This window comes from Geospiza fortis, unplaced genomic scaffold (assembly GCF_000277835.1).
Source record: "Geospiza fortis unplaced genomic scaffold, GeoFor_1.0 scaffold54, whole genome shotgun sequence".
Lineage (NCBI taxonomy): Eukaryota > Metazoa > Chordata > Aves > Passeriformes > Thraupidae > Geospiza > Geospiza fortis.
The window spans coordinates 14,266,940-14,293,325 of record NW_005054301.1 but is presented as its reverse complement, the minus strand read 5'-3'; the positions used below and the strand labels follow the sequence as shown (position 1 = coordinate 14,293,325).

Below are 26,386 nucleotides of genomic sequence, written 5' to 3'. Positions count from 1 at the left end.
AGCCGGCCCCGCCGGCAGCCTGAATGCGCGCAGTAAGTGTTGGCTCAGCAGTCAGCAGCACTGCTGCGAGCGAAACTATTCTCTGCTTCACGCAACATGGAAGAACATAATGGGATGCCTGACTGTAGTCAGCTTTTAGACTTGAAGAACACAGCAGAAAGCGACCCCGACTCACTCACTACATTTTCTGTGAAAACACTGTTTGGACTTACAACTAAGCTTGAATCTACAGCTCCTACAGAAGAAACAGTTCTTAAAGCATTTCAACCTTTGCACAGCAATGTAAATGCTCACGCTAACACCTGGCATGACAGGAATGATAATGGATGTAATGAGGACTCAGAAAATCAGCACAACGTGGATAGTACCAGTGGCCAGGCTGACCCAATGTCTGGCAGGCAGGCAGGCCTGGAGCTGGAGTTAGCTGACCAAAATGAATTACTTCTTCAGCATTTGAGGTTTGTTCAGCCTTCTTTGTCTGAATCTGACAATGATGACAAGGATGCTATTCTCGTACAAGGTACTTTGGTTCATACAACAAGTGACACAGAATCGGACACGGAGAATAAGGACCTAGACACCGATGAGAACAATGCAAGCAAATATGGGCTAAAAAATGCTGCTTTGTCTGCTGAGGCCTTGGACAGCAGCAATCAAAATAAGGAAGAGTCAGAATCAGAAGGGCACAGAAATAGTGATGGCACTGTGGATACAGACGACATTGAATTACACCCACCATTCTCTAACCAGCTCCCAAAAGAGCTGGACGGTATTCTACAGTATGACTCCAATGGAAAAGACAAAATGTTAATGGATGAGCAATTCACTCATTTGCTTGCTACAGGGGAATGCCCTCAAGAACTTTCAGATGAAGAACAAAGACCTTCCGTTGATAATATATCACTCCAAAAAACAGCACTGGCTGAAAAGACTTTCCAGCTGCCTGCTTTCTTCAGTGGACTACGTGTCAGGAAAAAGGGACTAACCACAGAAGATGGGGAAACTGTTACAGAAATTAAACCAAGGGAGAATGATTTAGCTCTGCTTAAATTACGACAGCCTGTTAAGAAATCCAATATTGCATCAGGTTTGACCATTAAAAAAAAATCATCTGAACCTAAAGCAAATCCCACTTTCCTAGAACAACTCTCGCACTTGTTAAACATAGACGTCTCCAAGAATGAAGATAGAACTGAGGACTCTGCTGAGGGATCTGGGGAGACCGAGGACAGTGATGAAGCTCAAGAGAACAAAGCCTCTAGCAAAAGAGAACCACGATTTCCCTCTGAGGAGATAAAATCAAGCCCTGCTGAATCTGCACTGGATGCCTTTAAAGCCTTATTCACACGACCTCCCAAGAAAGAAACAACTGCAGATCCTTCAGAGCTGGAAGCCCTGAAACGCAAAATGAGAAATGAAAAAGAGTCCTTGAAAGCTGTATTTGAAAGGTCAAAATCAAAACCTGGGGATGGACCATCAGACAAATCTGTAGGTTGAATTACTTTTTTTCCTAAGATCTGGAAGTAGAAGGATTAAATATTCTTGTTTAAATATTTTTGGTGGGGACTTAAGGTCAAAATGTCAGAATTGCTTCTCTTTTGGAAATCTCAAATTTTGGATTCCCAGCCGAGGAAATCTTGGGGCTAATTTGTCAGAATTTTTGATCATCTGCAGTTGAAGCAGAATTCAGCCACAACTGATGGCAACAGTAAAAGCCTCTCAATTAGAAGTGAGAACTTAGCAATCAGTTTCTGATCTTAAAAGATCTCTACATGACAGTGTTCCATATTTAATTATGGCTTTAAATCATTTTGATGCTGCAGATATTTACTATAGTATTATTTAACAGTTTCTGAATCTCGCTCTGTTTTCTTTCATTGAGTATTTTATTTTTATAAGTAGAATTTCATTTTACCTGTAGGAATAATTGTATGATAAGAGTTGTTACAAGAAGTTATGGGTGATTTTCAGGTCAAGACATAGAACAGGAAGGTTTTTTTCCTTGTTTACATGCACATATCTGGCTTTTCAAATATTGATAAGCATTTAACCTTATCCAGGTGTAACTTAGTGATTTCAATTAGACAACTCAAGTTTCTGATTAATATAAGTGTTTGCAAGGTTAATGCTCTTAGGCATATGGAGATGTAGTTATTATATGAAAAAAAATCAATGCAAAGTTTTCATACAATCATAAATAGCTTTGAATATGATTTGAACTTTTTAATTAAATGAGTAACCTTTGAGTTGGCATTCCCCCAACCCAAAGTTCTTACAGCCACATCTTTGGCAGATGTAATCAGCCCAGGAGACTCTTGTTGGCTGAAGGGGGAATTGCTTGAAGGATTCTATTTTCAGGATTGGACCATAAACCTGAAGCTACATAAATTAGTTTTCTGTGTTGGTTATACTCTCTTTCAAATATTTATTCTTACATAATATAAGAAAGAAAACACGTAAAAAATCCTGGTCAACGCTTGGGTAAACTGATAATACCAGTTTGTAGTAAATTACCTGTGGGGAGGAGAAAACAGGTATTCATTGGCTGTGGAATGTACAGCAAGTGCAGTCTGAGTGTGCCCTCCCCATCCCTGGCTTGCTCCTTCCTGCTTACACCAGTGGCTGTGCTGGCGTCAGCGTTCCTGTGGCTCTCAGCAAACCTATTTGGGAAGCTGTCATCACACACAGTGAGGGAGGAGGCACAGCAGTCAGCAGGAGTGGCTTTTATAAATGTCTGCTTAATGTCCGCTCTAGTGCAAATGCGTATTTTCTCAGAGCAAAGCCAGAGCCTAGGGGTCTAGCCTTTCCTTGTCCTTGCTCCTGTGGGCCATTTATGGGGCCATTTTTCTACAGGGTTGCACTGTTGTTGCAGTCGTGTCTGTGCAATTACTTGTGGTAACATGTTGAAAAATCAGATTACAGAAATATTGGAGATATAAAAAAACCACCAAAAAATCCCCCTAAAAGAGTGCTTGTTTAGTGGGTCATTCCACCTCCACCCCTTCCCCATTTAAAGAGCTATTTTAGCATTCCAGTTGACAGTGCAGTCCCATTAACAGCTGCAGCATTACTTTGATGTGGCGGTATTACCTGGTATGTGGACTGAGCAATTTGCAGGGGGTGGGGCAGGAATTTCATAAACTAGCTCTCCTTCCAGAAAATTATATTGTCAAATGCTCTCTTAGGTGAATTGCTCTAATGTTTACTTGTAAGAGGAGCACATTATGGAATATTTAACTCTGGAAGAAAGATACAGGAAAAAACACTAGCATTCATGACCACCTCTGTGGTTCACAAAAGGATAGACAGCTCTCCACACTGATGTGAACAGTTTCAACAAATCACTGCATGTCACATGTCTTATGTTACTTTCCTTCTCAAAAACATTTTTCTACACTGATTAATTTGTGTCCCTTCCAACCGAGCACTGTTTCAGCCAGTAGAATGGGACAAATAATCTTTCTGGGGCACATGTGTAGAGCTGAGCATGGCAGTTGCTGTTTGGAATCAATTGATACTGCAGAGTTTAATTTTTTCCTGTGTAATTTTAACAGCCTGACCTGAGTCCCTCAGAGCAAGATGACAAGACTCCAGGGAGACTCCAGACTGTCTGGCCGCCACCAAAAGCAAATCATGAAGAAGTAAAAGTAGGATTGAAGTACACAGAAGCAGGTAAATAAAACAAAGAGGTGAAGCATTTGCAGAAATTAGTTGCTGACATTTTTGATCTTGTTTGATACAGAGATAGTGATAAGTCACAGTATTTTCTTATCTGGAGAAACAGACTTTATGCTTCGTATGTGTGGTTTACTACTATTTGTTAATTCTGCATCTGATTTTTAAATGTGAATGGCTAAATATTGTACAAAATTGCCTGTATAAATTGTGAGGAAAGAAGTAGGTTTTCTTGATAAATTAGGTTATCCATTTCCAGTGGTATTTTGTTCAAATAAGTGACAGACTGGTGATAGTAGTTGAGAGACTGCCTTTTCTGATGCCTGGTTGCTGGAGGTAGCCCCCTGCTGAACTCTGGTCTGGCTGCCGATTTTCTTCAGGTACTGTCCAGAATGAAAACAACGCCATTATTGCAACATGTGTATGAACAGAGGAGTGCTCATATCCAGTCAGGCCACTTCTATAGCTAGCCACATGTATTGTCCTATGCAAGTGTATGAAAGGATATGTCCAAAGTGCAATGCTAATTATCAGATAAGCTTTTCATAGAAAAATATTTATTGGATTTTTTTGTTGTTTAGATATTTACATGACATACTTACAAGGGAGAAAGTGATTATTTTAGCCACCAGAACTCTGGTTCAAATTTATATTCTTGAATGTAAAACAGGAAGTCCTTGATATTCAGAAATTAACCATAAACTGAGGAATACTCTGAAATATTAAAGTGAAAGACAATAGGCCATCTCTTCTTCAGATACCTGGAGATTTTAGAAAATATTACCTAGAAAGCATTAAATTGAACTAAAAAACCCCTTTTATACTACTTGGCTGTGAGAAATTGTTCAGAGTAATGCTGTGCGGTTCTTTCTAATTCCAGTGGATATCCATCTGACCTTGTATTTGAGAAACAGTACTCCTATTTGTTCTGTCTACTGCTTTTTATGGTTTAGTTGTTCTCCCTCTTTTTTCAGTTTTCTCTGCATTAATCTTTCTTTTTTTGTAATGTGGGAATAATAATGGAAGTGTAAAAGTTCTTGCAAGATTGAGAAAACTTGGCTTGACAGAAATATCATGGTTCTAATATATAGAATTGAATTAAATAGATAGAATTGAATTTATGGTTCATCTGATTGGTCTGAATTTGGGAGTCTATTACTTAGATGACCAGGACAGGTATTCAGCTGTTGGCAAGTTGATGTTACTCTTAGATTTTTATTATAGGCTATATGCTTGCCATATTTCATTTTACCCAAATAAATATTTTTCCTTCTAATGACTGTAATAATCTGTGGCAAAACATATGCTTAAAGAAAGAAAGAAAACTGAATTAACAAAAGCTCCAGATTCTACTACTTGTAGAGGAATTAGGTCATGCTTTCTTGAAATTTGAATAGGAAAGACAGACTCGCTTAGAGCCCATGTAAATTGTTACTCTTGTTACTGTGATATTTTGGGTGGTAGTGTCATCAACATGTTGATGGTTTGTTTGCTAAGTCAAATTTTTAAAGACCAGATTCTGCAGTTCATTAGTTGCTCCAGCGTCTGGCAGAGGGATTTGAATGAAAACAAACCACTGGTGAATCAGCTGGGATGAGATGTAAGCAGTGCTTTTAAAGGAAATAGGCAAAGGCTGTGTTTGCATGTTCAGGCTATGTTAAGTCTGCAGTGAAGTTCTAGGTGTGCCACAGAGATTGGCAGGTTGGTTTCTTTCAGCTACTGAGGGATGCCCAGAAAGCAGTTGCAAGTAGCACATGATGGATCACTTAGATTGGCTGATCTGAGGACTTGTGCCTCTGTTCTAAAGCATTGTGCACAAAAATGAAATTATAGTCTCTCCTACAAGTGGAGCAAGGTGCTGTTCATGAGTTGTGGTGATACAGTTATAGGAATAGGGTTCGTATTCAATGCTGGTCTTATTGCTGGGATTTGTGGGGTTTTTTATGAATAATGTGGCAATACAGCAAAACTTCTAAATTCATAATCTTCTCTCTGATAGCAGTAGGTACATTTAAAGTGCATGTGTATGCTGGCATTTCCCCTTATGCCTCTTTGCATCCAAAATTCCCTTCCAGCCACTGATACGTTAGAGGTTTCTTGACTCGCTTTTAAGAAGTGAGCTTCTTAAAAATAAACTATAATGCAAGTTTATCATCTGCATTATTTAAATTGACTCATCTAAACCAAAAATCCTATTTCTTACCTCAGTGTCTTGTCCTGACTACTAAGATGAAATGAAAATTCTTGATCTCAGAATAGAGTTCAAAAATTGTGTGTGGCAGGGGTGTTTGTGATTCCAGTCTTCCTCTACTGATATTCCTGTTTCCATATAATGAAAAATGCTGAAGTGGTTTGTTTTATTTACTTTCAATCAATAATTTCTGTTAGTGTTTTAATTTCTGTGCTTAAGGGTTTCATTTACCAAAACAATTGGAATGTATATGAAAACAATAATAAGAGAATGAATTATGAGGTAAGTATTTATTTAGCACAGCTTTATTTTAGGCTTAGACAAAATATATGTTCATATCCAAAGATAAATTTGTCAACGTTCATCTTTGTACTTCTAACATGGTACACAAATATATACATATATTATGAGGTAGCATGTTTGTTTTTTTCATTTGTCATGATAAAATAGGATTTAAGACTGAAAACTTGAAAGTTGGAATACAGTAATCTTTTTGGCAATTCTAACACTGTGTGTTTGTTTTACTTTCTTCATCACCATGCACTATGACAACTATGATAGGAAGGTAGGGATATTGAGGGAGAGTATTCCTGTCTTTTTGATCTTTTCTCACCTCCTTGTCATGTTTTTCCTCATTGTTCTTGTTGCCTAGTGGAAGCAAGAAATTCAGGCTTAATTTGGCCTATGCAGCAGACATCACAATGACTCACAGCAGCTTGGAGGAGTGGCTACCTCCCTCCTGAGGCTCATAGTCTGGCTTGATGTGTGGGAAAGGAACTGAAAAGCAAACGGGCATAACAAGGAACACGTGTGTGAGGCTGACTAGAAGTGAAAGAAGTTAGGGATAAAACTGAGCACCAGGGTTTTTTTCATGCATTTGGTAACTGCTTATGCAGTTATAATATTGTCTCCTTCAGTATCCGAATCTTGAGTTGTTAGTTTTGAATTGAATGGATGATGTTGCAATATTTTGGTTTAATTTATGTTTTCCTAATTCTTTAATGCATGTGTTTCCATAGAGCAAGTGGCTGTGTTGTCAGCTGGTTCTCTGTAATTAGCACAAGCTGCTTGCATGGTTCTCTAGAGAAACTGGAACTCTTTTGAAGTCCAGTTAAAATAGCTGAAGTCCAGAAAGTCTGTACTACATTTATGTGCTGGAAGACTAGAAAAAGGGTACTTTAGTTTATAGTTATTCCATGGAAATAATTTCCATCAAAGACACTCCTGTGCATATATTTTTGGTCCTAAATTTCTGTTCCTCTGCCTTCATTTTAAGTTTTTTTTTTTTGTTCTTCCTCCATAATTCTTGGAGAGACTTCCCCCATTTTTAGGCATTAACTCTGCCAGAAGGGAAGATAAGTCAGCCATTATGTGTGGTGAAAATATCTAGCCAGATAGACGAGACAAATTCATGTCTATACTGAAGAAATTCATCTGTGACACTGCATCACATTGAATCCACATATAATGAATATCTCAGCTACTGTGTACAGCTTGATCAGCACTTGCAAACACATGTTCCAGAAAAAGAGTTCAGGCACGGGTTCTGCAGCTCCTGAAACTACTTATGTTTGAAGAACAGTCTCCACATTAAGGTGGTATAGATACACAGATTCTGTTATTCCTATTAACAATATCATTTTAGTCTTCAAGATCAAACTAGTTCTCTTATATACAACAGAAGGAGTTTAGTCTTTTGCTTAGCAAAACAGAAATGTAAAAAGTAATGACAGAGAGAAGTATTTGACATTCCTGTGGGAGAAAATGTTTAAAAAGCCATTTGAAAAATCAATAAATTTAGTGAGGTTTTTTCATTTTTTTCATTCAGTTTTATTTTAAATTCAAATTTAAAACATTTTAAAACCTAATTTTCTCACACTCTGTCTGTTCATCATCTTTAAATCTGCAGTGAGGTAATTCTGTCTCCATGGTGCCACAATTTCTAGAATAGTCTGTGAGGATGTAAGCACAATTTCAAGGCAAATTAGAAAATCAGGAGGTGCCTGATAAAGGTCTTATTAGACAAAAAATACCTGGGTAAATGGTTAATGAAATACAAAATAGTGGCAGAGGATTAATTCTAAGTCTCAAATAAATCGAATCCTTGATCCCCTGTACTCTTAGTTCTCAGCAAGAAAATCGCTGTATGGCCATGATGTAGGGCCATATGCCCCAAATGCAGGGAGTAACCAGCTTATGTGAGAGAAAGAGAGGTATAAGGGTTGGAACAAAAGGATGAGAGATAAGAGCACGATTTATTATCTTCCTTTAACATAAGCTTCCTTTGTGGCCTTTAACAGTTTGTCTTTGAAAGAAAGACAATGCTTGATGTTAAGTGTCCTGAAGAAAGTTGTAACAGTGGCTACCAACAGTTGGTTTCATCCTAAGAAAAAAAAAATTAGTAATTTAGGTTTATTTCATTTCAGTGTGGTGTTAGTTCTGGGATTCTGTTATAAATTTTACTGTAGGGAATTAGATCAAGCAGTAGTATAGAAACAGGATATTTTGCATTGCTTCAAGGTAGTGCTTTTGTGATTGAATCACTGATCAATTTGATGTGACCTCAGAGTGCATAAAGTTTTTGTAAATTATTTTATGACACTTTACTGCATTATTATTGTGTGGCATGACAGGTGCATGTAATTCAGTGTTTCATAATCAGACAGATACACTTGTGTGTTTTTGAGAAGCTGGGGGTTTTATTACAAGCCAGATTTTGGTAACCATGTGGTATTCTAGGGTAACAATGACATTTTTTCCCCTTACTTATCATAGCTAAAGCTATGATTTGATGGATTCAGAAGGTATTGGGCTAAGATTTACTTCGAGAATACGAACAAAAACCATGCTCCAAAACAATCAAGCAACGAAAATATCCTTTACTTTTCCCTCCCCACCTCAGCTGACAGTCATTCATACCGTGTCTCTTGAGAGAGGAAACAAAAAGATAGGCACCTGTGGATGATGAATATTTGTTGTTAACGTGTTTGTGTACAATTTTCATTCTTTTTTACTACTTTCTGGAATGGCTTCAGGAAAGTTTTGGGAACCTTTCCAAGTTACAGTTTATCCATCTGTAAAATTAGGATAAGAATTCTGACCTATTTTTCAAGTCAAATTAAATTCCTTTTCTGTTTATAGGCTCTTAGCATTAGATAGAGATGCAGAATAGGAAAGAATATTGACTTTTCAAACTTAAATCTTAAAAACAAAGCCAAGACCAGCCACACAGTTCCAGAATGGTAATTGTACCTAAGGCCATGGGATAAAATGTCCATGCCTTTCCATACACTGAGGATTATATTTTTTCAAGGTGAGAGGGAAGAAGAGTTATGCTTCAGTTTTTCAATAAAAATCATTGCTTTATTTTAGTTATGCATACTCTCTGTAGAAATGTAGTAATTTTAGGAGACCTATTGTTTTTGAGTCTGGGTGCATGTTTTGCAGCAGGTGCCTAACAAGGACAGGTTTTACAGAATCCAGAGCCATGTCTGGATAGACATACATGTGTAGCCACGGATACAAGCAGGCTTGAGATTCACATACAGAACAGCTTTAGTCCACTTGGAGTAGAAAGCTGATTTCTAAGTTTAATATTTTCCTAGTGAGAAGATTAATCTGTTGCCTGAATATAATGAAGGCAAATTGTGTGAATTATTTCTTTTACTGTAGTTTTAATTTTGAGATATGGACTGTACTATGCACCTGAGCAATCCAATTTTGCCAAGACCCAAAAGTCACAGGGTTTTACAAGATGATTCTTGTTATATAATTGAAACACAGTGAAAGAGCCATTGTGTACACAAGAAGAATGACTTTGTGTTTTATTTCCATGGTTCTGTTTTGAAATATATTAAGCCCTTTGTATAAAAGAAGTGCCTCTGAGTTTTACTGAATTCCCTTTCCTGTTCTTCAGTCTCGCTGTTCGCTTGTTGTGATGCTTTCTGAAAATTTGCACCTGCATTTAGAACTGCTGTTTGGATTTCTTTTCAGATAAATTCAATATCAGCCCTGCCAGATTTGCTCCCTCTGCTATGGCACAGACATATACTCTGTAATAAATCTGTTCCTCATGTGTGCTGTTAAAAGAGTTACTTGTTTACCATATTGCATTGGTGAACGTGATCCTGTAATAGATTGGTTTTGTAAGTAGGAAGTAGGATGTTTATTGAGAAAGAATTCGTGTTGAATGTCCCCAGCAGCAGTACCTCTAGTGTTGCCTTTCTGGGAGGGTGAAATGACAAGCGAAACTATTCATCTCCGCTATCAGGTAAATGAGCTGTAACTGTAACCCCTCAGAGCTGAGCAATGGTCAGGCAGATAAGTTACTCAAGTGACTGCTTTTGAATAGTGCTTTATACTGCTTTGCAATCAGAAAGAGGAGTACCTATTTTCCTCATTTCCATCACAGACCATCAAGGGGGTGCTGGTTTTTCCATAGGAAGCTGTTTTTATGTGGATTCAGTTATATTATTCTTGGGGAGTTCAGTGGCTATTGTTAAGATACTTCATGTCCTGTAGTAGGCTTACTCTGGTGTTTGTATTATTTAAATATCTGGACAGTATTTGGATACTGGACTATTGGCTTGTTTTGGGCTGTTTATTTTCCACAAGTCCCTCTTCATTTGTTTCCTTTTCTCACGTCTGCCATATTTTCACCACACTGGAATCTTTACGGTGCTGAGAATTTTTGAAATTTTAGGTTTGGAGAGTTCTTCCTTATCTTAAAAATGAAACAAAAAAACCCAAAACCAAAACAAAAATTAAGCTCAAATGAAGGATATCTGCTCTTTTCCCAGTATGTGGATTCGGCATCCTTACCATGTAAGGAATTTTGGGTCTGTAAAACAGTTCCATTTTACTGTAACTAAAGAAGAGAGGATGGGTAGGAGTAGATAGAATGCGGTTGAGAGAAGGAGGATTAGAATCATGTTTTCAAACAACATGCAGTATTATTTTATCTGATCTTCTATCCCTAAAAAATAGGTAATTTTGTGAATTTCTTTGAACATAAATAAATTTTTATTTCCTAGTTATAAAAGGATGCTTAAATGCGGCTATGCTTTATAAAAACCAGTCCAAGATGGAACAACTTAGAATTTGAAAGTTTCTTGTGTGTATTTTTATTGAAACAAAAGCCTGAAAATTTGCTGCTGTTTTATGACTGTAGTCTGAGAGAGCCTGGAAGGTCGCATCAATACATCTGTAAAAATAAATAAAAAGTAATTTAAAAAGTGTAGCTGTGGTGAGTAGGTTCCCTTCTGACACCCGGTGGTTAAAGATGAGAACTACATGGGGAAATAGAGGAGAAGACAAATGCTGTAGTAAAGGGGAGTATTGAAAGTGGGACCAAGGGTTACCATGCAGGGAGAAAACATTGAGAAACCCTCACTATTCTGAAATTTAATGAATCGGTACAATTATAAGTTAATGATTTTCTTTATACTGCAGGGTGTGGTACATCTCAAGAAGGGTAGATTGCACTCAAGTTTTCTAGCTTTTGTTCTCTAATTACCTTTAAATTGTGTTAACATTATTTTGCATATTTCCACACACCAAGTTTAATATGTATGGCTTTTTACAAAAATGAGTGTACTGACCAGAAGTGGCTATATAGTTCATTTAACTTCAAAGTTTCTGCTTTCTACATGAAGTTTTGAGATTATGGCAGAGAAGTTTCCTAAATTGCTGTGTAAAGTTTGAGGAGTAACCCATCTACTTGAAATGTGAGTTATGGAGATTTCTGTGGGAAAGGTTTTCATGTAAGATTTTATTTAAAATTATTTAAATAGGTTAGTTCTTTTATTGCCAAAGAAGAGAAGGTAATTCTTGCAATGCACAGTTGTGAACACAATAGTATAATACTGAATAATATTTGAATGTGTGTATTTGCTTTTTGCAACAGTTTCGAAGAGTGAAAATTTCCCTTTGAAACATTGTGACCCACCCTATCCAGTATTTCTGGGGTTGTAGATTGAATTTTCATGTCACCAGATTGACCAGTGAATGCTTGTATCTTTTCTTTTAGAGATGGTGGTGAAGAGTGCAGCACGCTCAGTATCATAAGATTTTCATGAACATGTATTGAGTACATTTGTAAACATTGTTGTTGCTTTGTGTTCAGAAAAGTTCTGTGTGATGATAAAACTGAACATACATTAGACATTTCCATTATGTAGGTTGTCCAAAACATCCAAATTTTATTTCATGTTCAGTTTTCTCTGCATTAGGAAAAGCACACATGTTTTGGTGTGTATTTTCTTTGCATACTAACAGTGAAGCATGTCTCATACTTTACTAATCATGAAGAATTTTTTTTGTTTTATGTTTTATTTCTGCCACCTGGTGGCATATTTTGCCTGTCACATATGTCAGCAGTATCAGTCACTGCTATTGCACAGTCTAAAACTTTTTTTTTTAAATGCATGTTTTGGAAATTAAAAACAGAATGAGGAATTCTTCAAAGTGTTCCCACCCCAAATTTCTGTCTTCTAATCAGATTGTAAGGAATTAATCTCTTAGAAAATTCTAAGCTTTCTGATCTGCTTTGGTCTCCTTCCCTTACCACACAACATGAAAATACAATAATGAGTGAGCATGATTGTTATTTCCAATTGTAAGTCTTGAGGAATTAATAAAATCAGCATATGATATTCTGTGTATATATCAAGCTGAGAGCTTTACAGAAATATTTCTAAGTGTATTCGGTTTGTGTGGCCTGTTCTTGGTACTGGGGGGTACTACAGAGGTGGCTTTGTTTTCACAGTGTTGCATATGACCCATGGTTAGCCAAGGAACATCCATGGGATATTTTTACATGGTAGAAATTTATTTAAGTACTTGCTATTTGATAGGCTGAGCTAGTGTTTAGCAACACTTCAGAAATTTGGCAGTTCACAAGCAGTTCATAATTTTTTACAAGACAAAAAAACATAAGGGGGAGCTGCAAATACCAGCTCAGTTATATATTTTTAGTAATGAAATGAACAGCAGGGGGTGTGCAAGACTACCTGCTAGAATATGAAGCTAATGAGTGTCAAGTACAAGTTCTCTGAGTGAAGCTTAAATACAATCTTACTTATGCCTTTGTCTCTAGCTCACCTAAAGCTTTACAAGGAGGGACCACCAGGTGGGTGGAACAGTGTAACGTTGTCTGTCTCTGTCTACTCTTTGGTCTCTTTTGTTACCATAAACGTAGTATTTATCTTTCCTTGATGGAATAGAAGTCATAAAGTCTGAGTCTGCTATATCTACCACTGTTAAGAACTAAAAACTTGGTAAGACTACAGAAGTTCTATAAGACATCAGGAACTGTTTCCAGAATTCTAGCTTGTGGAACTTCAGTTTCAATGGCTGCCCTCCCACTAAAGTGAGTGGCATTTAGGTTTCTTTCTTCTTGTTCTCGCGTTAGACATGTTGTAATTTGGCAGTGTTTTTTTTTCCTATAGTCTTTGGAGCAAAGACAGTAGTGAAAATTAACATGGTCATAGATCTTAACATCAGAGTTATGGAAAACTATTTGGACATACACTGATCCTTATTCAGAACAACAGCACATGTAAGGCTGACAAAGAAATACAGTAAAATCCCATTGACAACCATGCAAGAGTTAAATACTAACTGATAATGTCATTAGTAATCATAGAATCATAGTATATTAAGGGGTTGGAATAGACCTTAAAGATCATCTAGTACCAACACCCCTGCCATGGGCAGAGCTGCCTTCCAGTAATGAATTGGTAGGGTTGTCTTTTGAAGGAAAAGGAGGTTTAATTGTTCTTTAAGAAAAAGAATTAACTATATTAACCTGATATTTGGAAGTTTATTTCACTTATAACCCCTGATGTGTCTTTGTTTTCTCACTCAGTTTTATACACACCAAGAGCAGGACATGCAGAGCATTGGCCTTTTCTGGATTTTAAGTGAAGCTTAAGAAAGACATTTTGAACAAATGCTCATGACTCAGAAGCTCCTTTTAAGCAGCTCTTTTGAATTATCAAATTATAGAATCATGGAATAATTTGGGTTGGAAGGGACCTTAAAGATCCTCTAGCTCCAACTCCCCTGTTAGGGCCAGAGACACTTCCCACTAGCCCAGGTTGCTCAATATCTCATTCAACTGGCTATATCACTTCTGCAGTTGTTTGCTGAAGTAACTGGCAATACTGAATAAGGCATGTTTCAAAGCATTTATATTTTTCTGTGTATGTTTATTCACTGGGTAATTTCCTGTTGTCACGCTTTTCATAGAATTACAAAATAGCAATCTACTGACTTAAAATTTTGTTGGGATGAAGATTTGTTTTTGTTTTTCATTCTTTTTTCTTGATCCTTTTTTTGTAATTGAGTTAGGAATACTAGATGTTGGTGAGGATCCAGTGTGATTATCTTATAAGATTTAAAAACAAACCATATGACCAGGATAAACTCTTCTTACATTATGTCAGTGAAGAACTACTTCTTAATTCTACCACGAAACACCATTTAGATGCTGATGTGAGTAGACATCATATTAAACGAAATAAATCCAAAGTACTTTGAAGCCCTCCTGTTCCCTTTGAAGTTTCATAATGACAGTCCAATTATGTTTGTCACAGCTGCATGGATACTTCGTAGGAAATAAGACGATATTAAGGCAATTTTGCATTAATTAAAGCAGCTTGTATTGGAACTTGTTAGAATTTCCCTGCACATACCATTAGTGGTCTTAGGTTAGGGAAGTTATATTGTCTGTATAGACTGCCATTAAATGGACTTTTGAGCAGTCTGGTCTGAGACACCTTCCTCCCTCACAATTCAATTGCAAGCATTTCCTATTTCCCTCATGTTCTAGTTTCACCCAGGACCCTAATGTTATTTGATACCACCTTATGTCATTGTTAGGGGTGGGAGAAAGGGACTCCAGCTTCCAGTCAAAAAAAGCATGGCAGGAGAGGGGAAGCCATGCTCCATTGTTCATTGTCTCAGGATCCAGGGTGAGCATTTTTGCATGTGAATCACCCTCAGTCTTGTATACTTTTGTTATTAATATTGTTGCCATTACTGTTCATTTTCTTATTGCTGTTTCCAGTAAACTGTTCATATCTCAACCTGTGATCTTTATTTTTGACATCTCCAAATCTCAACTCCATCCTGTTTCGGCAGGAAGTGAGAGGGAAAGGAGAAACAAGACAGCAGTGTGTCATTTGCGGGAGTCTTGGTGGGGGCACTGAACTGGGGAGTGCCATTCCTAAATCTCACTCAAAGTGGTCTCTTCCTCCCAGGACTCTGGTGGTCGTGCAGAATTTTGTAGAAACTCTTAGGTACTTAAAGTTAGAGGCCACTTGTGTTATTTCCTGCCTGCTGGGAAACCAGGCAAGTGGGCAAATTGTATTTGCCTGTCCCATAAAAATCTCATGTTTTTTCCTTCATCCTAATGAAACAAATAAGTAAACAACATCTTAGACTTGTTTGTGAAACAGAAGAAGAAAATCCTAGCGCTCATCTCTTCCTATGTAACTTCTTGAACACAGTTGACAATACTGATCATACAGAGAGATGGTTCACATTTTGAAGATCATTTGAATTTGTAACTAAGAGGATTAGAGGTGTACTTATTTGGGAATTCAGTGTGTTTTAAAGAAATCAGCTGAAACTAAGCCGTCCATGCAATATCCTTAGCACTTCAGAATTGTAACTCAGCTTTCCCTGTAGAAACCATGGTCCCAAATGGGCTCACAGAAATTACAGGTATGTTGCCTGGAGAGCATGTTTATCCTAAAAGGTCAGGAAAAATAATAAAGCTGAGCAGTTGGGGCAATAAATATTGATGGAATTGTTCATATTCAGATACCAAAAACCTATGAATACTAGAATATTCTACTTGTTTAGATACTTGGCTTTTATGATTGTTAAGGGTAGATTCAAGCAGTCCTGTGTTACACATTTTATTTGCAAGATTAGCTTTCAGGGCCAAAATTTTAGAAAATGCACTGCTTTAAAAATTAGCCCAATATATTGAATGTATGTTCCTTTGTTTCAAGTTTTTTGTGTTTAAATTCAAAACTCATGAAATACTGTGACTATTGAAAAGACTGTGCTTTTTGTATAACTTAATCAGGATAGGCTGTCCATTAATGGCAGCTGTCCTGTATTGGACTACTTTTTTCCCTATATGTAAGTTTTGGTATCTGTCAACTTTCTGGTTTCCAGGTACTTTTTAATTTAAAAATTGCTATTTAAGAGAACATGAATAAAACTTCTGGTGCCATACCTATATACCATACCCCTAATGTTCTCTGTGTATTTGTACAGTTTTCACTCTAGCAGATGTTGATGTCTATAAGGGTATAGGCATTTGTCCACTGTTTCATGATGTGTGATACTCTGTTGTTTCACACAGTAGATGTTTGTGATTCTATAACAAATTCCATGTCTGATGCTGTACAGCACTTTAAGCTCTTTGTTCACATCGTGTCCATCTTCCTTATTCAACTATTTTGAACTGTTTGGGGTTGCAGCTTCAGTTTTTCCATTGTGCTTCAACAAAAATTATTTATCTGTTCACATACTATGTTTGATGAAATTACAGGACACAGAGTTACTTCCTCCTTGCACTTGGTAGCTAGTTAAAACACAGTTTAATTTCCTTCTTGCAGCCCATTACTTGTATAGATGTTAATTCCAGGCTTTAACTGGAGTATTTCAAATGTTGTAGTACCCAATAATGAAGAAAATAATGTATTTTCCGGATGGACTGGTATTGTTTTAGTCAGTGTTATCTTTATATGATCCATATTGACAACATACTTTAAAATCATGAAGCAGACTGATAGCAAACATGACAGTTAGGGAAGGAAGGTTATCCTGTTTGCACTGGTTCTGTCTTTGCAATGTTCAATGCTAAAGTAATTTTTTTTAATCAGATAAAATACCAATTAGATTTACTTCTTTCTGCAGTGGCACTTAAGCAGAAAATATAGCATGACTAGAAATTATGATACTTTCTAATATTGACTGTATCAATGGGTGGCAGAACAGGATCATGATAATTATGTAGTTCGTCACTTCAAAAATTGTGGTTTGTTTTTTCCCAAGTACCTTATAAGAACATGCAGTTGAACAAGGAAATATGAAATATGTATGTTGCTATCAAAAACCATTTAGCAAGCTACTCATTAGGAAAAAAGTAAGACAAAAAACTGTAATAAAACAATAGGATTGTACTGGAAAAGTAAGACTTGAGAATTTGCAGCTGATGCAAAGTTAGTAGAAGTAAATTTATGCTCTACAGCCATTGTCTTCTTGCAGGCACATTGGAGACCAGGCAAGTACAGCAGGATATTTGTACAATCAGCCTTCTGTTATGTGTCATAATAAAAGAATTCAAAGCTTCAAGAAATTGACATTGAGGTGTTTGAGTGTGTCCAGGGCAGCAAAGCTGATGAAGGATCTGGAATGTAAGTCCTATGAGAAGCAGCCAGTGTAGCTGGGGTTGTTTATTCTGGGGAAAAGAAGGCTCAGGGGAGACCTATTGCTCATTACCTGCAAGAAGGTAATAGCCAGGGGTTGGTTTCTTCTCCCGGTCAACTAGTGATAGGATAAGGTGAAATGGCCTCAAGTTGCACCAGGGGAAGTTCAGTTTGGGTATTAAGAAAGTGTGGTTAAGCACTGAAACAGTCACCCATGGAAGTATTCAAAAAATAAGTAGATGTGTCACTTCTTGATACAGTTTAATGGTCATGGAGATACTTGCTCAAAGGTTTGACTTGATCTTGGAAGTCTTTTCCTACCTTAATGATTCTTTGATTTTATGAAAATGCAACCACCCTGACATTGCACAAACTAGGTGAAGAGTCATCTTGTGACGCAAGGATCAGCTTGGACCTATAATGTAGGGTGTAAAAATGAGAGACCCAGGTGGTGCTTGGTATCATGATCCTGTGAGCACACATTGAAACACAGAAAGGTCTGACTAAACATCAGGAAATGATTTCTCACTGTGAAGGTGACTGAGAAACTAGCACAGGGTGCCCAGAGAGGATGAGGAGAGTGAAGATTCCTGGAAGAATTTGAAAGCTGTTTGGACATGGTCCTGGGCAGCCAGCTCTGGTAGAGGTGGGGGTGCAGACCAGAGGTCCCTTCCAGCCTCAGCCGTTCTGTGGTTTGTGATTAGAAGCTTTTCTCCCCGTCAGTCTGGAAGGTCCCTAAGGTAGGGCAGCACCAGGAAGTGGGAGGTGCAGTTCAGCTGCAGCCTTGTGTCTGGGCTGGCTCTGAGAGCTGCCCTCAGGTGTTCATGTGTCTTAGCTAACAAGGCCAAATGAGTTACAGTGGTTATGTGAGAATCAGGCTGGCTACAGAGCCATATCAGATTTCTTCAACTCTGGCATTGTTAATTTTTAACCTAGACAAATCATCCAGTGATACATTGGTATTTCTGGATTTTATGTGTAGTCTACATGATTTTTTTTTTAGTTAAATGGAATTTAAGAATTAAGTAGTTTATAAAGCCTGACTTATATTTTGTTTCTCCTATAGTTCCTTCTGTTAAAATGTCATTATTGTTTACTTTGCTGTTTTGATTTTTACCACCCTAAGCAGCATCCCAACACCACTGCATAGTTAAACTTCATTATTCTGTTGCCAGTATAAGGAACTGATTTTTGGAATTGCATGAATGAAATTATTTTTTTCTAGTCAAATTCTTCAATGTTTTAATGATTCTGATTGGTATCTCTGTATACAGGTTGTTTTCTTAAAATGTTAACTATCTGTGTACAATTGTACTAAATTAAGGTGACCTCACAAAACACAGAAAAGGAATGGTCATGAGTTACTTCATATTATACAAGACAATATGATTGTGATGTGATTTTCATTATAATATTTTGTACAAAAAAATAAACATTTGCTTGAGAATTAAAGTACTTTGCTGGGTGTCAGCTTCTATCCAATAGATAGTTTCTTCTAGTTAAAAATAATAAAATTAGAAACTTATGCTGTTGGATGTCAGTTTATATCATAGTAGACATTCTATTAAATCTGTTATAGTATATCAGTTTATGATGCACTTGGTTTTATGCAATAGCAGTGTTTCAAGAAAGTAGTTTTTATTATTAGTTCTCATAGCTTTGTACTTTCTAAGCATATTTTTAAGGAATAACTAAATGGTAAAAGAATTGCTACTCTCTGTCTTCTGCTTTAGAACAAAGCTTAAACAAAACAATCTCTAGAACTTGTTTCAGAGCTTTCAGCTAGAAGCAATGAAAAACATGTGCCAACAATGACAGATACTTAATTGTTGTAAAAAATATTTCATTCTTGTGCTGTGTTAGATTTCAGTCATAGGCATTCTTCCATCATTCTCTAATTGCGCAAACATTTGTGCCAAGATAAAAGAATAAGCAACAGAGGGTTGGGAATGGGTAGACATGGTAAAAAATCTGCTTCTGGTGCTAGTGCAGGTCTGTGTCATCATAGGTGAATTATGACTCTCTTACCCACATCTCAAAGATTTTTAATCATTGGGCAATCCCACATAGAAAGTAGATCTTTTGTTAAGATCAATCTGTATCCTTCTGTTAGCTAAACTAAGAACTGATTGTTAGGAGCATTTTCAAAGCCTGTTATTTGCTTCAGTTACCATGTGACACTACAGAGCTAACCTTCAAGTTAGGACATTCATAAGGTTCATGCTCTGCGCACTGTGTGCTTAAGGCAGTTGAGGTGCCAGAAGGGTCACAACTTTTTCTGGGGACCTGAAGCAATTGTTTTATATTCTGTTTAGGTGAATGGATATGCAGAGCCTGTATCCATAGGGAATATCAACCAGTCAGAGGAATTAACAGCAGAAAATCTAAAAGTTTGTAGACCTAACCAGTTGTGATTCCAGCAGAGCAGTCAGACAATTCTCTTGTGCTGAAAGCTCTTAAGTAGAGACCTGTTAGAGGGCAAGGAGAAGTTTAGATAGGTGCTATAGCTAGCTGGAATCACCAAGGTTTTTATTTTACACTATATAAAATATTGATCCCGTTTCCTTTTGATTTTATGTATCAGTTCAACTGCTTGATTATAACTTCACCTGTGTTTGGAAAAAATCCATGTCTACATGACATGGAAGCTTTACATGAATTCTACATGACATGGAAGCTTTACATTAAAAGCTTCCATGTCATGTAGAATTCATGGTGATGATCAAGTTACCTTTTCTTTCCTCTTTCCTTCATGTGCTCTGAAGAGAAAAAGGAAAAAAATAAAGAGCAGATAAGCACTGAAATGTTTTATTTATCTGGTACTTTGGCCCATACTTTGATACTTTAATGCTATTTTGTTAGTTCTTCTGTTGAATGGGTCATGCAGACTCCTTAGTCTTAGAGACCATTGACAATAAAATTTAAATTCTTTGGCCTATTTTCAAACCTTGTTTAAGTTAGGATTTAGCTGAGGAGGCAGAAGCCAAGCCAGAAAACTGGAAACATGCTTTTGGATAAATTTTAATTTGAAAGCAGGTGGAAGTGGGACTTTGGTCATCTAACAACAAGCTCTAGTCTCTTGTTTAGGAGGGCTGTAGCTTCTGGGCCAGTGTCTTACCAAAGACTCTGTTAAGGTCTCTTAAAGCCTTACACCAGTGTTTTGAAGGGGTTTCTGTTTCTTCATCTGGCCAAATGCAGGCATGGTACAGATTAAGGGGAACCATAGTATTAGTGGTCCTAGAGGTGTGTTTCATAAATCTATGCCATCACTAAACCTGCGTGATCAGTGCCTGGCCTCATTTTTTCACTGCTGATTTAAATTTCTGTGGCTTCCAGTTTCATATTTTCAGCCTTTGGATTTTGTTGTATTCTTGCTAAATGGCAGAGCTATCCTGTATGTCATTCACAGTATTCTGTACTTAAACTCGGTGATTATTCTTCATATGATAGAATTAAGAGAAAGAATTGTTTGTAGCTCACTGTTTGGTACCTTCTGATGTCTTCATTTGTGTTTGTGATTGCTATTTTATCCAGTTTGACTGTGTATAGTGATTGTATGTTTGTCCATTTAAATCACTGTACTTGATGCATGTTGTTTTAGAATTCAGGTGAGGGTGTGTGTATGCATGCATGTGCATGTCATAATATCCTATCAGTTCCACGTTTATTTGCAAAATAAGGCAAAACTATAGTTTCCTTTTGTTATTTCAGTCTGTCATATTTTTTTCCCCATTTTCCCTTCTCGGCATGGAAGACCTCTGCTTTATCCTCTTCTCTCAGAAACACCATGGAAAATCTGGTCATGTGGTCTTAGAAAAAAATGCTAATTACTGTGTTCAGATTTTGTTTTCCATCACCACCACAAAAGGTCATTTATTTGAGAGCCTACACCTGCATTCTGGACCCAGTGGTGTTGTATGAAATATTCTATGCTGAAGATGGCACATTGTTTTCTGACTCTAAGCGATTGTACTTTTTTTATTTCTACAGAGTACCAAGCTGCCATTCTGCATTTAAAGAGGGAACACAAAGAAGAAATTGAAACATTAAAGGTATATTTTTGTAATTATATATTTCCCCGTCTAGTGCATTTTACAGATTTAAGTGGTGCAAATATACACTTTCTATCAGATGTTAGGAATTTAATTCTTTCTTTCTAGTTGTTGTTGAAGAAAGCTGTCAGTTGACTGACAGCTCAGCTAAAATTAATTTTGTTAAAATATATACCTGCACTCATAAATGATGTCTGAAAGCAGTTTTATTTGTTTCTCTCTTTGTAGTTCTCCTTATTGTTGTTCTGTTAAATCCTTCCCCCTAACACAGCAGTGCAGTATTGGCGCTGGTGTTTAACTACTTACTGTTTCTCAGTGAAACATACTTCTGCAGAAGCAATTTTCTGTCATTTTAACAGGAAAATAAGCATGTGTGAGACTTTCTGAAGTTTAGTATTGAGCACTCTGTATTGATGTCTGCTCTTTTAAAGTATAAACTTTACCAACTAGTTATCAAAATCAGAAATGACACAGTTTAGTATTAGAACTCACTTTCCCTTGGCTGTGGTAAGTGAAGTGAAATATTACAATAGAGTGTTTTTATCATAAAAACAGGAATTTAAATGTCAGTATAACTGAATTTGGTGGTCACTCCTAGTTAAAATTACCAGCATCTTCCTTTTCTCACCAGTTATGATATATTCTTAAGTATAGCTGCACTGTGTTCTAATACAGGTTCGTATGCCAAATCATTAGTGGTCATCAATTACAAAACATTCAGTATTTTCTTCATCATCATTAAAGCAAATAGAATGGAAAATAAACAGATTTACTAACATGGGAATTCTGATAATCCAGTACATTGATACATTAACTGTGTTATTAGACAGATCACATTGTATAATGCGACGCATTCAAATTTACATTATAAAATTTCAGTGGGAACATAGAATGGAGGAATAAAATGGTGTCATGGTTTAATGTAAGACTTTGTTGCAATTTATTCTTTAATGGTTAACAGAAAAGTATGATGGTAGATATCCCAACTATGGGAAATTCTTGGGTAAAATCTGATTTTATGCTATGCACTGAAGGAACCTACAGACAGGAATTTCTTTTAAGCAGCTCTTTTGCAAACAGATCCAAATTCTTTATGTGGTGTTTATGAAGAAGATTTGATTATCATACTTTCTCTGCAGAAGGTTGGGAGTAGACCCTTGGTCTTTGTTATTCCTAAAAGGCCTAGAGAAATGTTAAGAATTATGGAAGGTATATGTATGGGAAAATTCTCAAAATATTACTGAATTGTCCTCTGAAAGTGAAAGTAAGCAACATTATCTAGGTTCTGTTCCTTGAAACCTGTATATAGTGGCTTATAAGTGAGTGATACTTTTATTCTTTAGCATTAGAAAGTGCCCTGTACTTTTGTTCTGGTTCTTATTGTAGGGTTTTTTTCTTGAGTATGTGAACAGAAATTCCAGATTGTTTTTAATTCTTCAATATTTGTTATCACTGTGTTAATTTCATATAAACTTTATACAGAATACCCAGAGTGCTGCCAGGGCTTTACCCATACCACTAGTTTCTGGGGGTTGGTGCTGAATCTATGAGACTGAAGTTCAGTGAATGCAGCAGTCTTGAAAGATACACAACAATCAATGGGTAGGGAGGGCATATGACTGTGCTGTATTTCATTTTGCCATCTTTATGTTATCACCAAAACTTGAAGCTTTGTTCCTTTTTTTGATGTCACTTGAATTCAGTTTTTGTCATGTAGTGTGTATACTTATTAAGATTTTAACATGTATTACACCAAGTCAATTACTTATGAATCTGCACCATCTCTTGCATGACAATCTGTGTAACACTTAACTCTTGAAAGGTTAATTAGTGTATATAATTCAACTGAATCATCCACATGAAAGTAATGTCTCAAAAGGGTAATGCTGTTGCTGCATTCAAAGGATTTTTTAAATTTTTCACTTAATGTTAACAAAATACTGAATAATATAGTTTAAAGACATGGAACGATTTCTGTTCTGTGCTGTTAAGTGCTTTGCTTTCCCTGCTCTTGCCACTAGATGTCAGCTGAGTCTTTCAGAAAAAGTTCCCAAAAACATGTTCATGTTTCATACTTCCTTCTAAACTGAGTGTGGTGACATCCTGCCCACTGTTTGTGTATCTGTTTTAGTTTTAGGTCAGAAATTATCTTGCACATTATGAAACTAAATTGAAGTTGCTCAATCGATAAGTCGTAGCTGTCAACACCTTCATAGTGTTTGTCCAGCAGAACCAAATCTTGAGTATCTAAAACCAACTAAGTAGATGACAACAACATAAATCAAAATAATGTAAATGGACTCCTGACTTCTGAAAGAAAGGAATTTACTTGAAGGCAAAATTCTGTCTGCAGTGCTTAATATTTAACCCAACACGTAGCTGCACAAGGGTGCGCCGTGCTTTTTTTCCTGTAAGTTAAATTGATAAAATTTAAGTAAAAATTCAAGCATACATTCGAGCATACTTTTTCCCTAATGTCTCCATGTTCCTTTTAGAACAAATCTACCAAATATCCCTTCATCTTTAGCTATGTGGGAGGTTAAGGCTGTTTTTGAAGATGGAAGGAAAGTCCTTAGCTGTCCTGTAACCCTGTACCCTATGCATGGATATTTTTCTCCGACACAGAATGTTAGGCTTCCACCAGCTCACTAGATCTTTTATATATTTCCAAACTGAGAATATTCGTATCTTCAGGTATTTCTATTACATAATAGTATGACATAATGCATGTCATATAATATAGTGTAAGAAATATTAATAGGTATTTGATAAAAAATTAGCTATAGCTAGCTTATAAATTTTTCATAAATAAATATTAAAAAATTCAGTAAATATCATATAATAAAATCCCGGTTTTGCATCTCTTAAAATATCTCATGGCAAATTTTAGAAAGAAATACCTGTATAGTTGCATCTATCACAGTTATGAATATCTTGCTGAAACTTAAGAAATAGTGAATGGCAATGCAGTTGGTATAAAGCTGCCTGTGACATTACAAAAGAGCAAGCTGGCCTCATTTAGGGAAGAATGTATCATGAGGTGTTCATAGTGACCTTTGTGGCCTCCATGGTAATGTTTGCATTTTTGCTTTTTTTTGTGAATGTTCCAAGAGCTGAAATGTAGAAGTGGGTAGAAAGTAATTTCCTTTTCACAGAACTTCCTTAACTTTGAAAACTATTTCATATCATAAATTGAGGTTAAAGACCAGTGCCTCAAAGTGCCCTAAAAAATATTGAAAAATGTGGAAGAAAAGCGAATGTGAAAGGAAAAGTCATAGCACCAGTCAAAATTATCTGATAATTTAAAGATAATTTATTTTTATTTTGTTGTGAGACCACAAAGGCATAAAAACATTTAGGGTTTTGTTAAGTAATAAAACTCTAGCTCTAATATGACTATTTCATTCTTTTACAAATCTATTTTTTCATGTCTAATACTTCCTAAGTTCTTTCTTGTCTCTTTGTATTTTCACATTCCCATTTGTTTTCCCTTGTGGTCAGTATGCTTCCATTCATGAATGCTTCCATTGCTCTTTAATTATGACATGAGTATAACAAAAGATGCTGCTTCTCTCTGCAACATTTTGGAATTTTTATTTCAGCTGTAGGAGGCAATGGTGAATAGTGTTGAAAGCTCATGTATGCCAGAATGCTTATCAAAATACCTCTTGATAGAATTGGGTGATCTCAGTTTTATTTTGGCAATTTAAAATGTCTTTTAGTTAGATGTCCGAGTAAAATTTAATTTCGGCTTCAGAACATACATCACAAATTGGATGTTTTAACACCAAATCAAAACATTTTACACTATTTTAGTTTGTCTAAATCTTATTTTTCTATAGGTAAACTATTATAACAAACTGGAATATTTTTGAGCAGATTAAATTGAAAGAAATCTGACCTGGAAGCTCTTAAGAATTTTTATTATTCCTTTCTGGAGAAATAGAATTTTTTCCCCCACAGTTTTGTTTGTGCATATGTGAATTCTTGCATGGGATAGGAATATCATGATTTGTCAAAAGTCACTATGTTTTGAAATCTGCTATTAGGATATGGGGTCCAATGATTAATAGTGCTGAAAGCTTTAATATGCCACAGTACTTATAAAACCCAAAACTTTTTAATATATGTGGAGATATGCTGACTTTTGGTAATAGGGTTTTGCTTCAGGATGGGATTGTTGTTTTAACTCCTACAAGATGAAATGCATCCATACGGTGGCTGGCTGCTTTGAGTGTTCTCTATCATATTTTTGTATTCCAGCCTGCACATACAGAAGAAAATCTGTAGGCTTCTCTCTCTGGTGGTGCTGTAGCTCAAAGGAGCAGCCAAGGTCAGCAAGGGTTTATTAGTCAGTCTTTCCTAATGAGCTGTTCAGGCTTTTCAGCATTTCCATGTGGTGAACTGTTGAAGGTCTCCCAGCTTGTGGTTAATTATTGATACTAATCTTGCCTAACTTGAAATGTTTCAGTCTTTCAACTGCTAAATGTATGGTTGCACCACTGTGTGTGTACTGTGTGCCTTTATGAATCTTCTTCTTGGTTACTTTGTCCTCTTGGAGGAATTCTCCCTGTTCCCTGCAGAGCTTCTCTGCAATGCAAGAAAGGAAAAAATGTCAAGATTAAGAAAAGCATAAAAGTTATGAGAAAAAAGAGACTGAACTCCTATGAAATTATATTAAAATACCTATTTCAGAACTCCTAAGGCTGCCAGACAATGGCAGCAACATTATCTTTGAAGTTTGCATTTCCTAAAATAGTAAAATTCCAACAGGAAAAAAAATTTTCCTGAACTGAAAAAATTGCATAGCCATTTGTGTAGAAGGTAAAGTGGCAGACTAGAGAACAAAGGACAGGAGCAATAAAACAGTAACTTTCTACAGTACTTAGTCTCTTTGGAACCACTTGACAATTTCACCTTCATTCAGAAATGAAGCTTGGAATGATTCTTCATGTTGTGTGAAGATATTCCCCAGTTAGTTAATATTTTAAAAATCTGAACATTACAATTTCTATATT

At 36.4% G+C, this 26,386-nt stretch overlaps 1 protein-coding gene across 1 annotated transcript in view; it reads left to right on the top strand.

The window, feature by feature from the left end:
* Positions 1 to 12: 12 nt before the first annotated feature.
* FMN1 (formin 1) overlaps positions 13 to 26,386 on the top strand; it is a 122,827-nt gene continuing 96,453 nt past the window's right edge. Inside the window, exons 1-3 of the mRNA XM_005417514.2 lie at positions 13 to 1,488; positions 3,555 to 3,672; positions 21,307 to 21,368. Of these exons, the coding sequence (XP_005417571.1) occupies positions 97 to 1,488; positions 3,555 to 3,672; positions 21,307 to 21,368 (1,572 nt within the window). The 5' untranslated portion in view covers positions 13 to 96. The remainder of the gene's footprint in view (positions 1,489 to 3,554; positions 3,673 to 21,306; positions 21,369 to 26,386) is intronic.